This window comes from Macaca mulatta, chromosome 5 (genome assembly GCF_049350105.2).
Source record: "Macaca mulatta isolate MMU2019108-1 chromosome 5, T2T-MMU8v2.0, whole genome shotgun sequence".
In the NCBI taxonomy this organism is placed as follows: domain Eukaryota; kingdom Metazoa; phylum Chordata; class Mammalia; order Primates; family Cercopithecidae; genus Macaca; species Macaca mulatta.
In genome coordinates, this window is record NC_133410.1 from 38,491,640 (window position 1) to 38,509,739 (window position 18,100).

The 18,100-nt window shown below is 40.5% G+C and overlaps 1 protein-coding gene across 8 annotated transcripts in view; it reads right to left on the reverse strand.

Annotated features, from left to right (window-relative positions):
* Positions 1-2,942: 2,942 nt before the first annotated feature.
* Positions 2,943-18,100, reverse strand: part of RFC1 (replication factor C subunit 1) — a 78,285-nt gene continuing 63,127 nt past the window's right edge. For all 8 annotated transcript variants that reach the window (XM_015138210.3, XM_001091287.5, XM_078003234.1 and 5 more), the window contains exons 15-25: positions 17,156-17,270; positions 15,397-15,488; positions 15,080-15,217; positions 14,846-14,941; positions 14,624-14,722; positions 12,616-12,770; positions 12,390-12,507; positions 9,757-9,902; positions 7,144-7,357; positions 5,353-5,544; positions 2,943-4,338 (exon numbers count right to left, since the gene is read on the reverse strand). In XM_015138210.3, the coding sequence (XP_014993696.2) occupies positions 4,255-4,338; positions 5,353-5,544; positions 7,144-7,357; positions 9,757-9,902; positions 12,390-12,507; positions 12,616-12,770; positions 14,624-14,722; positions 14,846-14,941; positions 15,080-15,217; positions 15,397-15,488; positions 17,156-17,270 (1,449 nt within the window). In that variant the 3' untranslated portion in view covers positions 2,943-4,254. The remainder of the gene's footprint in view (positions 4,339-5,352; positions 5,545-7,143; positions 7,358-9,756; positions 9,903-12,389; positions 12,508-12,615; positions 12,771-14,623; positions 14,723-14,845; positions 14,942-15,079; positions 15,218-15,396; positions 15,489-17,155; positions 17,271-18,100) is intronic.

Genomic DNA, 18,100 nt, shown 5'->3' on the forward strand with positions numbered 1-18,100 from the left:
ATTATGTGATGGCCTTCTTTGTCTCTTTTGATCTTTGATGGTTTAAAGTCTGTTTTATCAGAGACTAGGATTGCAACCCCTGCTTTTTTTTGTTTTCCATTTGCTTGGTAGATCTTCCTCCATCCCTTTATTTTGAGCCTATGTGTGTCTCTGCATGTGAGGTGGGTCTCCTGAATACAGCAAACTGATGGGTCTTGACTCTTTATCCAATTTGCCAGTCTGTGTCTTTTAATTGGACCATTGAGTCCATTTACATTTAAGGTTAATATTGTTATGTGTGAACTTGATCCTATCATTATAATTTATTAGCTGGTTATTTTGCTTGCTAGTTGATGCAGTTTCTTCCTAGCATTGATGGACTTTACATTTTGACATGTTTTTGCAATGGCTGGTACTGGTTGTTCCTTTCCATGTTTAGTGCTTCCTTCAGGATCTCTTGTAGGGCAGGCCTGGTGGTGACAAAATCTCTCAGCATTTGCTTGTCTGTAAAGGATTTTATTTCTCCTTCACTTATGAAACTTAGTTTGGCTGGATACGAAATTCTGGGTTGAAAATTCTTTTCTTTAAGAATGTTGAATATTGGCCCCCACTCTCTTCTGGCTTGGAGACTTTCTGCCGAGAGATCTGCTGTTAGTCTGATGGGTTTCCCTTTGTGTGTAACCCGACCTTTCTCTCTGGCTGCCCTTAACATTTTTTCCTTCATTTCAACTTTGGTGAATCTGACAATTATGTGTCTTGGAGTTGCTCTTCTCGAGGAGTATCTTTGTGGCATTCTCTGTATTTCCTGAATTTGAATGTTGGCCTGCCCTACTAGGTTGGGGAAGTTCTCCTGGATGATATGCTGAAGAGTGTTTTCCAACTTGGTTCCATTTTCCCCGTCACTTTCAGGCACACCAATCAGACGTAGATTTGGTCTTTTCACATAATCCCGCATTTCTTGAAGGCTTTGTTCATTTCTTTTTACTCTCTTTTCTCTACACTTCTCACTTGATTTCATTCATTTGATCTTCAATTGCTGATACTCTTTCTTCCAGTTGATTGAGTCGGTTACTGAAGCTTGTGCATTTGTCACATAGTTCTCATGTTATGGTTTTCATCTCTATCAGTTCTTTTAAGGTCTTCTCTGCATTGATAATTCTAGTTATCCATTCATCCATTCTTTTTTCAAGGTTTTTAGTTTCTTTGCGCTGGTTATGTAGTTCCTCCTTTAGCTCTGAGAAGTTTGATCGACTGAAGCCTTCTTCTCTTGTCAGTCATTCTCCGTCCAGCTTTGTTCCGTTGCTGGCGATGAGCTGCGTTCCTTTGGAGGGGGAGATGCGCTCTGACTTTTGTATTTCCAGCTTTTCTGCACTGCTTTTTCCCCATCTTTGTGGTTTTATCTGCCTTTGGTCTTTGATGATGGTGACGTACTGATGGGGTTTTGGTGTGGGTGTCCCGTTTGTTAGTTTGCCTTCTAACAGTCAGGACCCTCAGCTGTAGGTCTGTTGGAGTTTGCTTGAGGCCCACTGCAGACCCTGTTTGCCTGGGTATCAGCAGCGGAGGCTGCAGAAGATAGAATATTGCTGAACAGCAAGTGTTGCTGTATGATTCTTGCTCTGGACTCTTCGTCTCAGGGGTGTACCCCGCCATGTGAGGTGTGAGGTGTCAGTCTGCACCTAGTAGGGGATGTCTCCCAGTTAGGCTACTCAGGGGTCAGGGACCCACTTGAGCAGGCAGTCTATCCGTTCTCAGATCTCAACCTCCCTGCTGGGAGATCCACTGCTCTATTCAAAGCTGTCAGACAGGGGCATTTACCTCTGTCGAGGTTTCTGCTGCTTTTTGTTTAGCTATGCCCTGTCCCCAGAGGAGGAGTCTACCGAGGCAGGTCGGCCTCCTTGAGCTGTGGTGGGCTCCACCCAATTCGAGCTTCCCAGCAGCTTTGTTTACCTACTTAAGCCTCAGCAATAGCGGGCGCCCCTCCCCCAGCCTCACTGACATCTTGCAGTTAGATCTCAGACTGCTGTGCTAGCAATGAGGGAGGCTCCTTGGGCATGGGACCCTCTGGGCCAGGTGTGGGATATAATCTCCTGGTGTGCCGTTTGCTAAGACCCTTGGTAAAGCACAGTATTAGGGTGGGAGTTACCCGATTTTCCAGGTGTTGTGTGTCTCAATTTCCTTTGGCTAGGAAAAGGAATTCCCTTCCCCCCTGCGCTTCCCAGGTGAGGCGATGCCTCGCCCTGCTTCAGCTCTCGCTGGTCGGGATGCACCCGCGGACCAGCGCCAACTGTCTGACACACCTCGGTGAGATGAACCCGGTACCTCAGTTGAAAATGCAGAAATCACCCGTCTTCTGTGCTGCTCACACTGGGAGCTGGAGGCTGGAGCTGCTCCTATTCGGCCATCCAAGTATACAGTTTTATGCTGCAAAGATACCATGTGGCATCAAGTGGCTCCAAAAGACCACATCACTGGTGGCTCCAATGAAGACTCAACCCCAATGCACACCATTCCGATTCACATCCAAACTGCTGCAGAACCACCAATTGCCTCCTTCCATGAATCTCAGTCATTCACCTCATGGTCACGAGGGCTTCAAAGAGGAATCAAACAGACCTATGCCATCCTCATAAAGGGCATATTTACAATTTCTAATTCTAAAAGAAATGCTATTTATTTTACACACATATTATCCCAATCTTGTGTTTAAAACATTTAAAATTATAAACAAAATCATAATGAACAAGTGAAGGACACTATGCCGCATCCTGGCTGCATGCAGATTCAAGTCCCTCTCCTGGGGGCTGCAGAAGAAGTAGGGAGACGTGACTTACATATCCAAAAGGCATAGAAATGGAAGAACATGAATAGGAAAGCCAGCCTCACCCTACTGGTGAGAAAACCTTTCCCGAACCAGAAGAGTTTCAAGACAGACTTTAACAAAGACAGGGTCGTGACTCAGCAGGCAAGGGCTTAGGCAATGTTTTATTTCCATAATGAATTAATCTCCACAAAGGACATTTTTCACACTGGTAAATACAGTTTAAATGTCTCAAGAACTTTGTCTCATCACCCAAACAAGACTACCAGTTCCTTAAAGCATGGAATATGATCCTTATTTTACATTCATTTTAGTATATACCTCACAGAGGTAGCACAGACCTCTGAGCATTTACCAACAAGATTAAAAAATAGCTAGACATCTAAATTCTAGGCTAGGTCCACAGCCTCAGGGCCACTCAATATATTCGGTTATAGGAATAACCCAAACTTCCAACAGGGTTTGTGGAAGCCATCACAGGACGGGACTAGATCTCCCAGGGGCAAAGTGAACGAAAGCCAATGTTCATTTTGTCCCCCACCCTAGTGAACTGAAGAGCCTGACCCAGCCTGGTTCCTACTGGTTTGAACCTGATGGGTTGAGACTCCAGAAGGATAAGAATGTCTGAGAATCTTCTGCAGCCCCCCACACTGCAAAGTCCCATAACAGACCTCTCCTTGAAATCCTATTCACAGCAGAGATGTGGTCAGCAAACACAGAAGGAGTGAGGCTGGGAATCCCAAGTTCTGACTCCTCGACTGCCAATGTTATGTTTCACACAACAGGTGAGTAAGGAATACAGCGAGCTTTTTAATCCAATCATTTGCAAATTAATAAGTAAGTAATATACCAACATAATATTTTGCTGTACAAGATGACAATCTTAAAAAGAATTTATACATGTATCATGTGGAACATTTTTATTCCTAATTTATACTTTGAAAGATATCTGACAATGTACAAAGAATACCCAGTTCTAGGTGATGACTGTTTTGTATAATCATTTATTTACAAAATTTCACCACATAATAGGAACTACCTTTAAAAAAAAATCAGCATTGGTCCTATAAAGGCCATTGGGATAAACTCTTAAGCCTACAAAAGACGCCTTAGTACTACTTAGTACTGCTCCCAGGCTCAATATCGTTAACTAAAATCTGGCTCCAAGGCCAGGCGTAGTTTCTAGTTCCAATTCTACAGTCATTCAAAAGCACATCTAACTAGATTGACAAGGGACAGTGGAGGACCCAAGCAGTCCTATCAACCTCTATAAGAGGTGTACATAAGCCTACTGCTCATACCCTTCTAGCCATACCACCCTTTATTTATAATGGGACACCAGGTCATCCCATTATGCTAAAACATGGTTGCTCTGGGAAAAAACAAGGCTTTCTCTAGACCAGCTGGACTGGTCAGGAGGGAGAGTAAAAAGTGGCTGTCGCTAGTGAAAAATGGTTTCATTTCTTCGAACTTTTTCCTTTTCCTTTTCTGGGCTCCTTATCTTTTTCTGGTTTTGAAGGCTTTGAAGGTTTTGTCTTTTTCTGTTAGGGGGAGGGAGAAGATAACAAAATAGTTAATAGCTGTGTTTATGAGTAAATGAAATAAGTTCATCTCTACAACAAATCTAATCTTTACCTGCAACTTAATTAAAGAAGGGAGGCTGCAAACATCGAGATCTTGAACTACTGCGACCCACGAAGCGCTTACTTTCAAGCAACAACTGCCCTACTTACAGCCTTTAAAAGCTGGCAGTAAAAACTGAGAGGGTATTTAGAATTTAGAACTAAGATCTGTTCCCCATGTAAGGCAGTTTCTTGGATTTAGGACAGAGGTATACTTAGAAAAGACAAAATAAGCAAGAGATAATTGACAAATAGGGTAATGTTTAAATGAAGAATTTCCTCTTCTTTTAGTTTCAGATTAGAGGTGTAAACACAGTCATTTTGTGAAAGCAGAAGAGAGGGAGAGAGGGAGACCACCCCTTAGGGTCTACATGAGCCACAGTGAAGAAGGCCACTATTCCTACTCCTGCATATAGAAAACAAATGAAAGGCAAGCAGCACCCACACCCAGCAAAGGACAGAGGAGGATCGGACGAGGTTCCTTGGCTCAACCAGCTGTAAACAGCAGGCTGATACCACAGTTGGCTTTCATCTTTCCCATCAAAAGACAAGAATATTTTGCTCTGAGAAACTTCTACAAAGCAGTTTAGTGGCTATAGCAAAACATACACAACAGAAGAAACTGTTTTGTTAACAACATTTTTCTTGAAAGCATATACCAATGGCCAGATAAATAAAAATGGTACTTTTTCTAACAGAACATATGGCCATCAAAATCATGTCCTGTTTTCTTGCCATTTGGCTCTTCGACTACTATAAGAAACTGTTTATAAAAATGAAATCTCTACCTTCTCCACCCTCAACCATGATGAACAAAAAAACTTAGAAGTATTTTCAATTTATTCTGCCATGTGCTGAAAAGGCCCTATTATTCACCAGGCAAGGAAAGATCATCTATTTTGAGGTTCTCCTGTCGGTGGCTTAAAGTACTACCTTGATCATGGCATCAGTTTCTATAGCATCTTGGTCTTTCTCATCAGATTGAGAGTCATCTTCATTTAACTCTTCATTGTATTCCGAATCCAGGGATGGGCTTGTGCTGTGTCTAGATGCCTTTATAGCTTGAAGTGAATATGGAGTAAGGTGGGCTTCCTTATTGTAAGCTCTTGTGAAGGCTGCTTTCACCTACATGAAAGGAGTAGACGGATTTTTTAAAAATATAAGTCCCAAACAATTATTTTAAACTCTGGAAGCCTAAAGAGACCCTGAGGCCCCCTTGCAACTGTTTGCAAAGTATTTATGTATATACATGTAAATCTAAGTATGTGCATTTTTCTATGGATAAGTTCCGTATTTTTCATAACATTCTTAACAGAGCCCATGACAAAAAAGACTCAAGGCCGGGCGGGCTCACACCTCTCCATGAGATTCTTGAACCCAGGAGGTGGAGGTTGCAGTGAGCTGAGATCGCGCCATTGCGCTCCAAGTTGGGTGACAGAGTGAGATTCTGTCTAATAAAAAAAGGATTTGGGAACTTTAGGCAAACAAACAAACAAAAGGTCACTTCAAGTCAACATGTTTACCTATTCAGCATTCTCCACATTTCTACAAAGTAGTAAGCAAAGTTAGTCAGTGAATCAGTAAATCAAAAAGGGGCTTGGCTGGGTGCGGTGGCTCATGCCTGTAATCCCAGCACTTCGCAAGGCCAAAGCAGGCAGATCACATAAGGCCAGGAGTTCGAGACCAGCCTGGCCAACACGGGTAAACCCTGTCTCTACTAAAAATACAAAACTTAGCCAGGCGTGATGGAGCACACCTGTAATCCCAGCTACTTGGGAGGCTGAGGCAGGAGAATCGCTTGAACCTGAGAGGTGGAGGTTGCAGTGAGCCGAGATCGTACCACTGCCCTTCAGCTTGGGCAAACGAGTGAGACTGCCTCCAAAAAAAAAAAAGAAAAAGAAAAAAGAAAAAGTGAGGGGAGCTCATCAAAAATATAAGTTGGCCTTTAATTTCCACAAAACACGAGATACCTTTTCCATAATAATAGTAGTTACTTCAAAATACTACGAAACTTGAAAGTCTTACCTTCAAGCTTCTAATCATAATTCCTGAATTAGTCCATGAATTCTAACAATGGATGTCTGCTGTGAGAATTTACTGATAACCATAAAGTCGGGTCAAAATTCTGGAGAGGGCAAACTAGAGAGACTGAGTCTTCTAAATGCATTCATTACACAGGTGCAAGAGTTGGGTACTGGATGTTACATATTCATGATGTATCACTTTAGTTTTTTTGTGCTCATTATAAGAAAAGCGGGGATATATTATTACAGGGAAGATTATCCAACTGGAATAAATGCTGAATCCACAGATTAGGTAGACTAAGAAAAAGAAAATTTATACAAATCCTCAGCCAATAAACACATTTTATTTTTACGACCCATTACCACCAGAGCTCACAGCTCAACTTTTAATTCCCTAGGCTCATCCTCTCACCCTTTATAAAGAATATATTTATATTTGCTCCTCAAATTTCACTTCTTGTTTTTCCACTGAGCATAAAGCAAATATAAAAATACAAATTGTAAAGTCAAGTCCAGAAGTCTACTCTTAATACTGCATTCAAATAGTATCTATGGAAAATATAGGTCATAATAAGCAACAAGCATTTAAGGGGAAAAAGAAGTAAATCTTTTTATAAAGCATCTAAAACACCTCTGAAGTACTGTCAGTACAAACCTGGTATTAGAAAGTGATGGAGAACCAGTGAGTGACATGATTTACCTTGGGATCCAGCTTTGAAAAGGGACTAGGTTTGCCACCCCAGCTGCTAATTTCCATGATATTCTCAAAGTCTTCTTTCATCAAATAATATGTGTCCATAAGTGCAACAACATCCTGTACCCCGTCGACTCCTTGTAAGGTCAAGGGCTGTACAAGTGCATCCCTTAGATGTGACAGATAATCCATGTTTACAGTCCTTTTGCTGGAGTAAGTTCTGAAACCACAACAAAAAAGACATAGTCAACAGCAAAGTATCAACTTAAGTCATACTGTGCATACCAGCACTGAGTTAATCAGGCAGAGTTCAATCCGATTTCAATAATGCTGAATGGAACGCGTACTATATGACAGCCAGCTGGTGTAGTTTGGAAAGGCCAGCACCACAGCATGAGGGTAATGGGTACACATCACATGCCCAAAAGAAGTTTTCTACTTACCCACATCAGTGACTGAAAAACAAATGTGGACTCTACCCTACTCTTAAGGCCCAGGCAACAGAATGTTTCTTTGTGTTCATAAATATGACTCGTTCCAAGTTCCAAAATATTAAAAGCATCAGTAGAAGGCAATGAAATTCCCTATCTCAAGTGTGTGAATGTGTGTAACACCTTTTGGTCTCTGATTATAACATACAAAATCATATATGAATGTTTCCCTCACATTTCCTAATACTGCTACTCTGAAATCTTCAGTTCTAGAACTGGGTTTTCCCCAAATCTAAGAAAATTGCAGAGTGTTCCCACAAAATCAAAAAGTGATCCACACTGGCCAGAGGAAGGTTTAGGGAAACAGTCTCTGGTCTGCTAAGAACTAGAATGTTATCATAAAATGACTTTCTTTCTCTCTTAAATGTTGTCACTTCTTAAAGACAGAAAGCTACTGAACAAAACAATATTTCAAATGCCACCATCCTAAATCTTTCCAACCCAGCTGCCTCTATCTTCAAACCAGGCAATTATATGCATACATATTTTTATTTATTTATTTATTTATTTATTTATTTATTTTCAGACAAAGTCTTGCTCTGGTTGCCCAGGCTGGAGTGCAGTGGCACAATTTCAGCTCACTGCAACCTCCGCCTTCTAGGTTCAGGAGGCTCTCCTGCCTTTAGCCTCCCGAGTAGCTGGGATTACAGGCGCCCGCTACCACAACCAGCTACTTTTTTTTGTATTTTTAGTAGAGACAGGGTTTCACCATGTTACCCAGGCTGGTCTCAAACTCCTGACAGGCGATCCGCCCGCCTTGGCCTCCCAAAGTGCTGGGATTACAGACGTAAGCCACTGCGCCCAGTCTGTATACATATTTTAAACAAGCAACCTCAAAAGCTGTTGGTATCAGAACCAGCATCAGAAGCAGAAAGAAATGATTCTTTACAAATTATCTATGGGTCCTGCTCCTGCCTTCAAGGAACTGAATGTGTGAACCACAAGAAGCCACAGCTTTTCTCCTGATCAGAAATCTAGACTCACCCTCGCAACTATTACCTAGACAAAGAGTTTTTAACACTCTCCTATTTCAATTTCATCCATTTCCTCTACATTGTCTTCCATAATTAAGCACGCTAGTACTTAAAGGAAGTAGTGTGGGTCCCTGAACCACAGTACCCCCAAAAATCATGAAACCATTTCCAAAATTGTTCTCCTACAATGTTTACAGTATCATCATTTTCTAGTAGACTCATAGAAAAGTCAAAGATACCATTTAGGGTACCTAAAGCAAGGGTTCTTAACCTCAGGAATCTGTAATTCCCCAAAAGTGTTTTCTTTGTGGATCTATGCATTGTCGGGGGAATAAAAATCTCAAAAGCACCTATGACCCCCAAAAAGGTTACGAACCAATAATAAGATCACACTTGCATTTTTTAAAGAAGAGAAACAGACCTACAAAAAAGTTCAGTGACTTGATCAGGGTTAAAAAGTAGGGAGGTCTTAATTTACTTTACAAATTGTGAATTCACTATAATGCAGAGATCACACTACTGCATTCCAGCCTGGGTGACAGAGTGTGACCCTGTCTCAAAAAAGAAGAAGAATCCATAATATTTATGTGTACGCACATTTTCCAAGTTTCTAAAGTTCAACAAAATTGTACCAAATGCAAGTATTTTTGAACTTCCTTAAACTTTTTCAAGCACGTTCGTTTTCAGTGATGTGAGCAGCCTCCTCCTGTTGCATGCTAAACTGTTATTTCCAATCCCACATGACTAGGTCAGTTTACTACTAGAGAAAATTGGTAAAAAACAGTTTGTTTCTTTAAATAGTTCAATTATTTTCCAATTAATTATTCTGAAGCTGGGAAGCTATTCCCACTAGTAATAGACATAATAACAATAACAGTGCCATCTCAGACTTCTGTAGTCTTTAAAATTTTAAATTATGACATCTACCATTTTATTCTCCAAAGTATCCTTTTAAGTGGTAAAACAAGAGTTATACTGATTATACATGATAAAACTCAGCCCATAAAATATAAGGAACTTATCCAGGATCATTCATCTAGTTAGCAATAAAATAAAAACTAAAACACAAATCTTTTGACTCACATGATTGTTACTGGATAAAGGCCAAATACATCAAATCGATAAAATACCCGAAACAGAGTAATCCCACCTACCTGAGACTCATATGCAAGGCCAGGTCCTGAACAATACGATCGTGTTTGCCTGTAGACGAGTGCTTCCCCAGCCAGCTCGGGAAGGTGGGAAACTGGGTCATGAACCCTCTCATCAACTCTCCAGGAAGAACACTGGCATAAATGGCCTGAAAAAAATCAATTGCAGTCCAGAATTTATGTTCGGTACAAAGTTACTTCCTTAACAGTCATTGGCTTCCGAACAGTCTATGGAAGATAAAGCAACACTGTCCCAAATACCTACCTACGGGCCAGTCAGATGCTTTCTCTAACTCTGATCTGTTGGTACGGGAAACTTCTCCCAAAGAAAACAACAGACTGTGGTACACACCTTGATCCTAGGTGTTATGGCTCACAGGGAGATCATCTCGCCAACTCAGCCTCCTCAAGCAACTAATCTCAACAGACCAGTTACCTCACAACGTCACAGCAAATAATTACTTAAGAGGGATATGATGGTCTTTAACATAAATGATTGACAGCATAGGCAGATTAAAGCATAGAAAGACGAATGATTAGAGTCCATTAAACTGGCACTTGAGAAAAGTTTTTTAAAAATGTATCCTTAGATGTCTTCTATGTCTAGTGTGTTCACTTTCTTAAAGACTGGAATTATAGTCTACATAAATTTTGTATACTACTTATTCTAGTAATTCCCTCACAAGCACTTTTTCCTATTAGACAATCTTTGCAAATAGTTTTAAAGGCTATAAATACTTCCTCAAGAGAATTCATCATCATCATTCTCCTGCTGCTAGACCTGGAGATTTTCTCTTTTTGTTATCAGAACACTTTTGGAAGTATTTTTGTACATTAAGGTTTTCCTGTGTTAAAACATTATGCCTTTGAGGTACAATTATTAAGTAAACAAAACTAAACACATAAAATATAAAAGAAAATATTTTGGGCCAGGTGCAGTGGCTCATGCCAGTAACCCCAGCACTTTGGGTGATGGGCAGACAACTTGCGCCCAGGAGTTCAAGACCAGTCCGGCCAACATGGTGAAACCCCGCCTCAACAAAAATAACAAAAATTAGCTGGCATGGTGGCGCATACCTATAGTCCCAGCTACTTGCAGGGCTGAGGCGGGAGGATTGCTTGAGCCCAGGAGGTCAGGGCTGCAGTGAGCCGTGATCACACCACTGCACTGCAGTCTAGGTGACAGAGTGAGACCTTGTCTCAAAAATAAAAATAAAAAGTTCTGTGTCTCCAGAATGAAATTTTGTTTCTTGTTTTCAAGCAATGTGTGGGTAGAATCAAGAAAAGCATTAGGCCTTCTGGAAGTGTCTTGCTTATTTTATTACTCAGGCCAATAATCCTGTATAACTATACAAAAGTCAAAAAGAACAAATAACTCTCTTAATTACAAATGTCTACCAAATTCTGTTTTGAGTTAAAGATCTCAACCTAAATACAGTACCCAATATAAAACTGCTTTTTTAGCAAGGAAGACGAAAATCTGAATGAATGCCTCAGAGATGCGGCTGCTGGCCTGCCCTAGCTGCACTGCTTCTAGGAGCCGCTACTCAGTGACCACCTGGGAGAGCCAAGAGTGACCAAAAATAAAAAAACAAGGATTCTTAAGTTAAAACGCAGCAAATAAAACTTCTGATTCACATCTTACAACCAAAATCTAACATTCCTATTTCTATGTATCCATTTACATTAAAATTTTTTGAAATATAGATAAATAAGGCCAGATTGGGCTGAGCGCAGTGGCTCATGCCTGTAATCCCAGCACTTTGGGAGGTCGAGGCAGGCAGATCACAAGGTCAGGAGATCGAGACCATCCTGGCTAACACGGTGAAACCCCGTCGATACCAAAAATACAAAAAATTAGCTGAGCATGGCGGCAGGCGCCTGTAGTCTCAGCTCCTCAGGAGGCTGAAGCACAAGAATGGCATGAACCCAGGAGGTGGAGCTTGTAGTGAACTGAGATCGCACCCCTGCACTCCAGCCTGGGCAACAGAGCGAGACTCTGTCTCAAAAAAAAAAAAGGAAAAGAAAGAAGAGAAAGAAGAGAAAGAAGAGAAAGAAAGAAAGAAAAAGAAAGAAAGGAAGAAAGGAAGAAAGGAAGAAAGGAAGAAAAGAAAGAAAGAAAGAAAGAAAGAAAGAAAGAAAGAAAGAAAGAAAGAAAGAAAGAAAGAAAGAAAGAGAAAGAAAGAAGGGAGGGAGGGAGGGAGGGAGGGAGGAAAGAAAAGAAAAGAAAAGAAAAGAAAAGAAAAGAAAAGAAAAGAAAAGAAAAGAAAAGAGGCCAGATTAAGAAACAGACAATAGTTACCACAGAGTATTATAATCTGTAATAGACTGTATTTTTGCCACAAGAGCCATAACATTTATCTGGTATTTAAAATAACTACAGGATTAGCTGGGTATGGTGGCGGGCACCTGTAGTCCCAGCTACTCAGGAGGCTGAGGCAGGAGAATCTCTTGAACCCGGGAGGCAGAGCTTGCAGTGAGCCAGGATCGCACCACTGTACTCCAGCCTGGCGACAGAGCAAGACTCGATCTCAAAAATAAAGTAAACAAAATAAAATAAGTACAGGAGCTAAAAGCTATTTAGTTCTCTTTTCAGTAAAGCAGAGTCTGCACTTTAGGGAGAGCTCTCTGCTCACCTGCGTAGGCAGAAGACTCCAGTTTTGCTTACTCCGGATCTGGCTGTCCACTAAGTCACCATCACATATGCTGTCTGCTGCTCTGCTTAAAAGCATCAAGTGCTTTTTCATGTCGCCCCTGCAGGAAAGAATCAGTCTGGATTATCTCACTCTCCACACCTCAGGTCCCTCCTTCACGGTGCTGGGAGGATATTAACCATGCCTCTCACCAGCTCTGGACACTCACCCTGCTGCTACAGGCTTCACATGTATGTAATTTTCCTGGACAAAGAGGGGTGCTATTGAATAATCATGAAAAAAGAGATCTGACTTGTCCATAAGTGACATGTGAGCAGTCTCCTCTCCAGCTGCAAACACCTTCCGGGCAACATCAAATGGGCCCTGAAAAAAAAGAGGGACACACCTATTAGAATGGCCAAAATTCAAAACATTAACATCACCAAATGCTAACGAGGATACGGAACAAGAGGAACTCCATTCATTGCTGGTGGGAATGCAAAACTGTACCGTTTGGTAGTTTCTTACAAAATTAAACATACTCTTACCATACGATCCAGCAACCACGCTTCTTGGTATTCACCCAAGTAAATTAAAAACTACGTTCACACAAAAACCTGCACATGGATGTTTATGAGCAGTTTTATTTATAATTACCAAAAGCTGGGAGCAACCAAGATGTCCTTTTAGTAAGTGAATAAACAATTTAACTGTGGTACATTCACAAAATGTAATATTATTCAACAATAAAAAGAAGTGAGCTATCAAGCCATGAGAAGACATGGGGGGGCTGGGCATGGTGGCTCACCCCTGTAATCCCAGCACTTTGGGAGGCTGAGGTGGGCAGATCACTTGAGGTCAGGAGTTCGAGACCAGCCTGGCCAACGTAGTAAAACCTCGTCTCTACTAAAAATAAAAAATTGGCCAGGTGTGGTGGCAGGTGCCTGTAATCCCAGCTACTCAGGAGCCTGAGACAAGAGAATCACATGAACCCGGGAGGCGGAGGCTACAGTGAGCCAAGATCACACCATTGTACTCCAGCCTGGGTGACAAAGAGAGACTCCGACTCAAAAAAAAAAAAAAAAAGTCATGGAAGAACCTTCTATGCTACTACTAAGTGGAAGAAGCCAATTGGAAAAGTCCACCTACTACATGATTCCAACTATACCACATTCTGGAAAAGGCAAAACTATAGACACAGTAAAAGGATCAGTGGTTGCCAGGGGTTGTAGGGAGGAGAGAGGAAAGGAAGAATGAACAGGTAGAGCACAGAGGATTTTCAGGACAGTGAAACTATTCTGTATGATACTATAATGGTGAATACATGTCATTATACATTTGTCAAAACCATACAATGTACACCACCAAGAGGGAATGCTAATGTAAACTATGGACTCTGGGTGATAATGAGGTATCACTGTAGGTTCATCGATTATAACAGATATACCACTGTGGTAGAGGACGCTGGCAGTGGGAGAGGCTGTGCGTGTGAGGGGGACACGAAGTATATGAGAACTCTCTGTACCTTCCACTCAATTTTGAATCCATAGGCCGGGTGTGGATCACCATGTTGGCCAGGCTGGTCTCAAACTCCTGAGCCTAAACTGCTCTAAAAAATAAAGCATATAGGCCAGACGTGGTGGGTCACACCTGTAATCCCAGCACCTTGGGGGCCACAGCAGGAGGATCGCTTGAGGCCAGGAATTCAAGACCAGTCGGGGAAACATAGCAAGACCTTGTCTCTACCAAAAATTTTGAAAATTTAAATAAATAAGAAAGTGTATTAACTTTTTTAGAACCTGCTTAATCATTGCTCTAACTATAAATTCTGATTAGCAACTAGGTAAAATACAACACAGAGGTAACTGACACATACCTCTAGTTAGAGGTCATTAAACTAAACCATTTGACATGGATTATTCTGAACAGTGCAAAACCACTCCAAACATGAAAGTCAAACATAAGGAACTCTGGAAAAGCCATTTTATAATTGCTGAAGCATGAGTATAATTTAAAATTTATCCCTTTCTCAAAATTTATAATAGACACTGACAATCTTTGAGAAAAAATTCATTTGAATTAGAAACACTTTTAGCAGCTGTCTGTACTTCTTACTATATATCCCTGGATTCCACAGGCATATCAAGGAACTATAATAACTATTTCTATCAAGCTACCTACAGAACAAGAAGTGTTTTGGCTTAAGAAAGTAACTAAGACATGGAAATTTATTTTACCATTTTGATATCCTTTTTGGCTCTGTGAGAATCAGCTTTGGCCTGGTCATAGGTTAATGCTTTACTTCGTGCACACCACATACTCAGATTATGTAAAACCTAAAAGAATCACAAATAAGACAACGTCAAGTTAGGAAAATCCTGTTGCTCCCCACCCCTACAAGATTGAAAGCATTACCTAAAAATAATCAACAACTGTTACATAATATATATTTAATTTACCTGTCTGATATCTTGATTGGCTCCCAAAATTATTTCATTCATTGCTGGAGGGGGAATCTTTAAACCTTCTTTAAATGCAATAGACATCATAGCACCCTGAAATTGACAAGGGAGGAGTCCTCAATGATTTTAACTCATATAATCAGATATTTTAAAAATATTTATCAGGTTTTTAAAAATTGACCCTTAAATAAATAGGCTAGTGTGATGGGAAAAAAATTTCAATCATCATACCTTAATCTGTTCAACCCGAGGTCTTTGAAAACGAAGATCAAAACAATAATGAACCAGAGAGCGAATCTTGGGATGATTTCTATCATTGCACATACAAATAATGGGAATTTTAGTATGTTTTATCAGGCCAATTAATTCCTGAAAGGCAAGTTAGCAACACAAAAATAATTATTTTTAAAATGACAAATATCACACAAGGTAATTTTGGTTCTAAAAATCTCCTCAGCAACATGCCTTGACTGCCATGAGAGAATGACAATGTTTTAAAAATCTAAATTATCAATAGTGAAACTGCAAAAATACAGCACTTGAATTACCTGAATTCCTCCCCTATCCTCATTGCCTGCCATGCCATCTACTTCATCCATGATGAGAGCATGTTTCGTGCTTACTGAAGAGGCTGCTCCATCTGACCCAGGTTGAGGAGCAATGGGATGAGACAAAAACAAAATAACAATTGCTCAAAAACTGCTGCTCTGTAGAAAATTATGTAACAGATATTAAACTTCAAAAGCTACAAGAATATGCAGCACTGGGCTACAGAGTGTTGCTAAAGAAAAAAAAAGAATATGCAGCAAAGAGAAACTCTCCCTGCCACCCCTTCCCCTGAAGACCCCAATTCCCTTCCTAGAGACAAACAATAGTCTCTTACACGTCCTTTAAGAGATATTCTACACATATGTGCATAAAAATATACAACTGAGGATTTTTTTTTTCTTTTTTTGAGATGGAGTTCCGCTCGTTGCCCAAGCTGGAGTGCAATAACGCGATATTGGCTCACTGCAACCTCTGCCTCCCGGGTTCAAGCGATTATCTTGCCTCAGCCTCCCGAGTAGCTGAGATGACAGGTGCACGCCAACACACCCGGCTAATTTCTGTATTTTTAGTAGAGATGGGTTTTCACCATGTTGACCAGGCTGGTCTCGAACTCCTGACCTCAGGTGATCCATCCGCCTCGGCCTCCTAAAGTGCTGGTATTACAGGCGTGAGCCAACATGCCCAGCCAGTTTTGTCATTTTATGTATTTTGGTGATTCATTCTTTATCTATAGATATAGAACACTTCATTTTTTAAGGCAATTTAACATTCCATCCTACACTTGTACCGCACTTTACTTAATCACCATTAATGAAATATACAGGATGCTTCCAAGCTTTTTTCTATTATGTCATACTAAATGACTATCCTTATCTATATGGCATATATATGCCAGTTTGCACATATATAAGTAAAGTAATAGCTAAATTCCAGCAACTGGAATTTCTGGGCTAACGGGTATGTGTAATTTGAGAAATACTGCCGGACTGCTCTCCAGAGTAGTACCAATCTACCCTCCCAACAGCCATGTCTAAGAGTGACATTTCCTGAGCAAATTCTTTTGAACAATGTGAAGGCACCAAGAATTCAGGTGACAAAACAACACACCATAGATGATTCTAAACAGGCACTGTGCGGTCCTTAACTTGAGCATCTTATTTTCCATGAACTTTGGCCATAGAGGACCACTAGCTACAACCTGAAACACAGTGGGCATTTGCACACTGTCTTCTCTTCTACTACCTTTGCCTGCAATGACCTCTTCCACCTCCAAATGGTTTTATTTCTCATTCTTTGAGGTCTTTCAAAACAATTATCACCCCTTTACTCAATGCCCCAAGCATAATTACTTCTTCATCTGCTGGCCTTATTACCTCACTGTGTATTACATACCTTATTACATACATACACAGAGTGAGGTTAATAAGGTAATGAAGTAGTAAGTCACACTGTATTACATACAGTTTTTTTATTTTCTCTCTTTACAGGATTCACCTGTGAATCCTCTAAAATCATATGAAAAATGCATTAAAATGTGCATGTACACATTTTTATCACATTCTCAGAAACCTCTAAGACCTACGAAAGGGTAAGTACTACCCCATAAGAATGATGTCAGAGGACTTCCTTATTCTCTTGTTAGCCCCAGAATTTAGTAGGGTGTTTGGCACACAACCTGTGTTCAATACTGGTTACTGAACATTGAAATGAACATATTTTTCTTATATCACAACAACAGCAGTTCAAAAAGCCACATACTTGAATAAAAGCCTTTGATGCTGGTATTGCTCAGTGACTCAGCAACAATCGCCTTCAAACTGCTCTTACTCCGGGTGTCACTTGCATTCAGTTCCACGTAGCTGTATCCCAATTCCTAATCAAAATATTGGAAACCACTGATGGCACAATACCAATTACCTCCACCACCCCCGCCAAGAAAGGCCAGTTAAGAAAGACAGAAGGTACAAACATCACATGAAAAACCATAGGTAAAAATATAAAGTATGATACTAACAGACAATGAGATTAACTATAGTATGCCTTACAATATTAGACATTTTTAGAATATCATATACATATATATAACATACACATATAAATACTAATAAATTTGGTCTTAGAACTTCAGCTGACAAATCACTAATCTGGAAGAGTATATTCAAACAAGCAATTTTACTAAATTTACTTCTTAGAGTCCTAAAAAAAGAATTAAATATAATAATCCCAACAATTCAGTATCAGACACAGAATTAATCTATTATAAGATACCAGCCAGGTGTATTGGCTCACACCTGCAATTCCAGCACTTTTGGGAGGCCAAAGCAGATGGATCACTTGTTGTTAGGAGTTTGAGACCAGCTTGGCCAACATGGTGAAACCCCATCTCGACTACAAATACAAAAAATTAGCTGGGTGTGGTGGCGCGTGCCTGTAGTCTCAGCTACTCGGGAGGCTGAGGCACGAGAATCACTTGAACCTGGGAGGCAGAAGTTACACTGAACCGAGATCGTGCCACTGCACTCCAGCCTGGACGGCAGAGTAAAACTGTGTCCCAAAACAAAAAAATAAAATAAGATACCAAAAAGTAATCCTAAGATAATTGATAAAGTTAAATCATTCTTTGTCACGACACTATCCCACTAAACAATTTTCCTCTGAAATCAGGAAAATTCAAGTTATTCTGATTCATTTCCCAAAACTGAT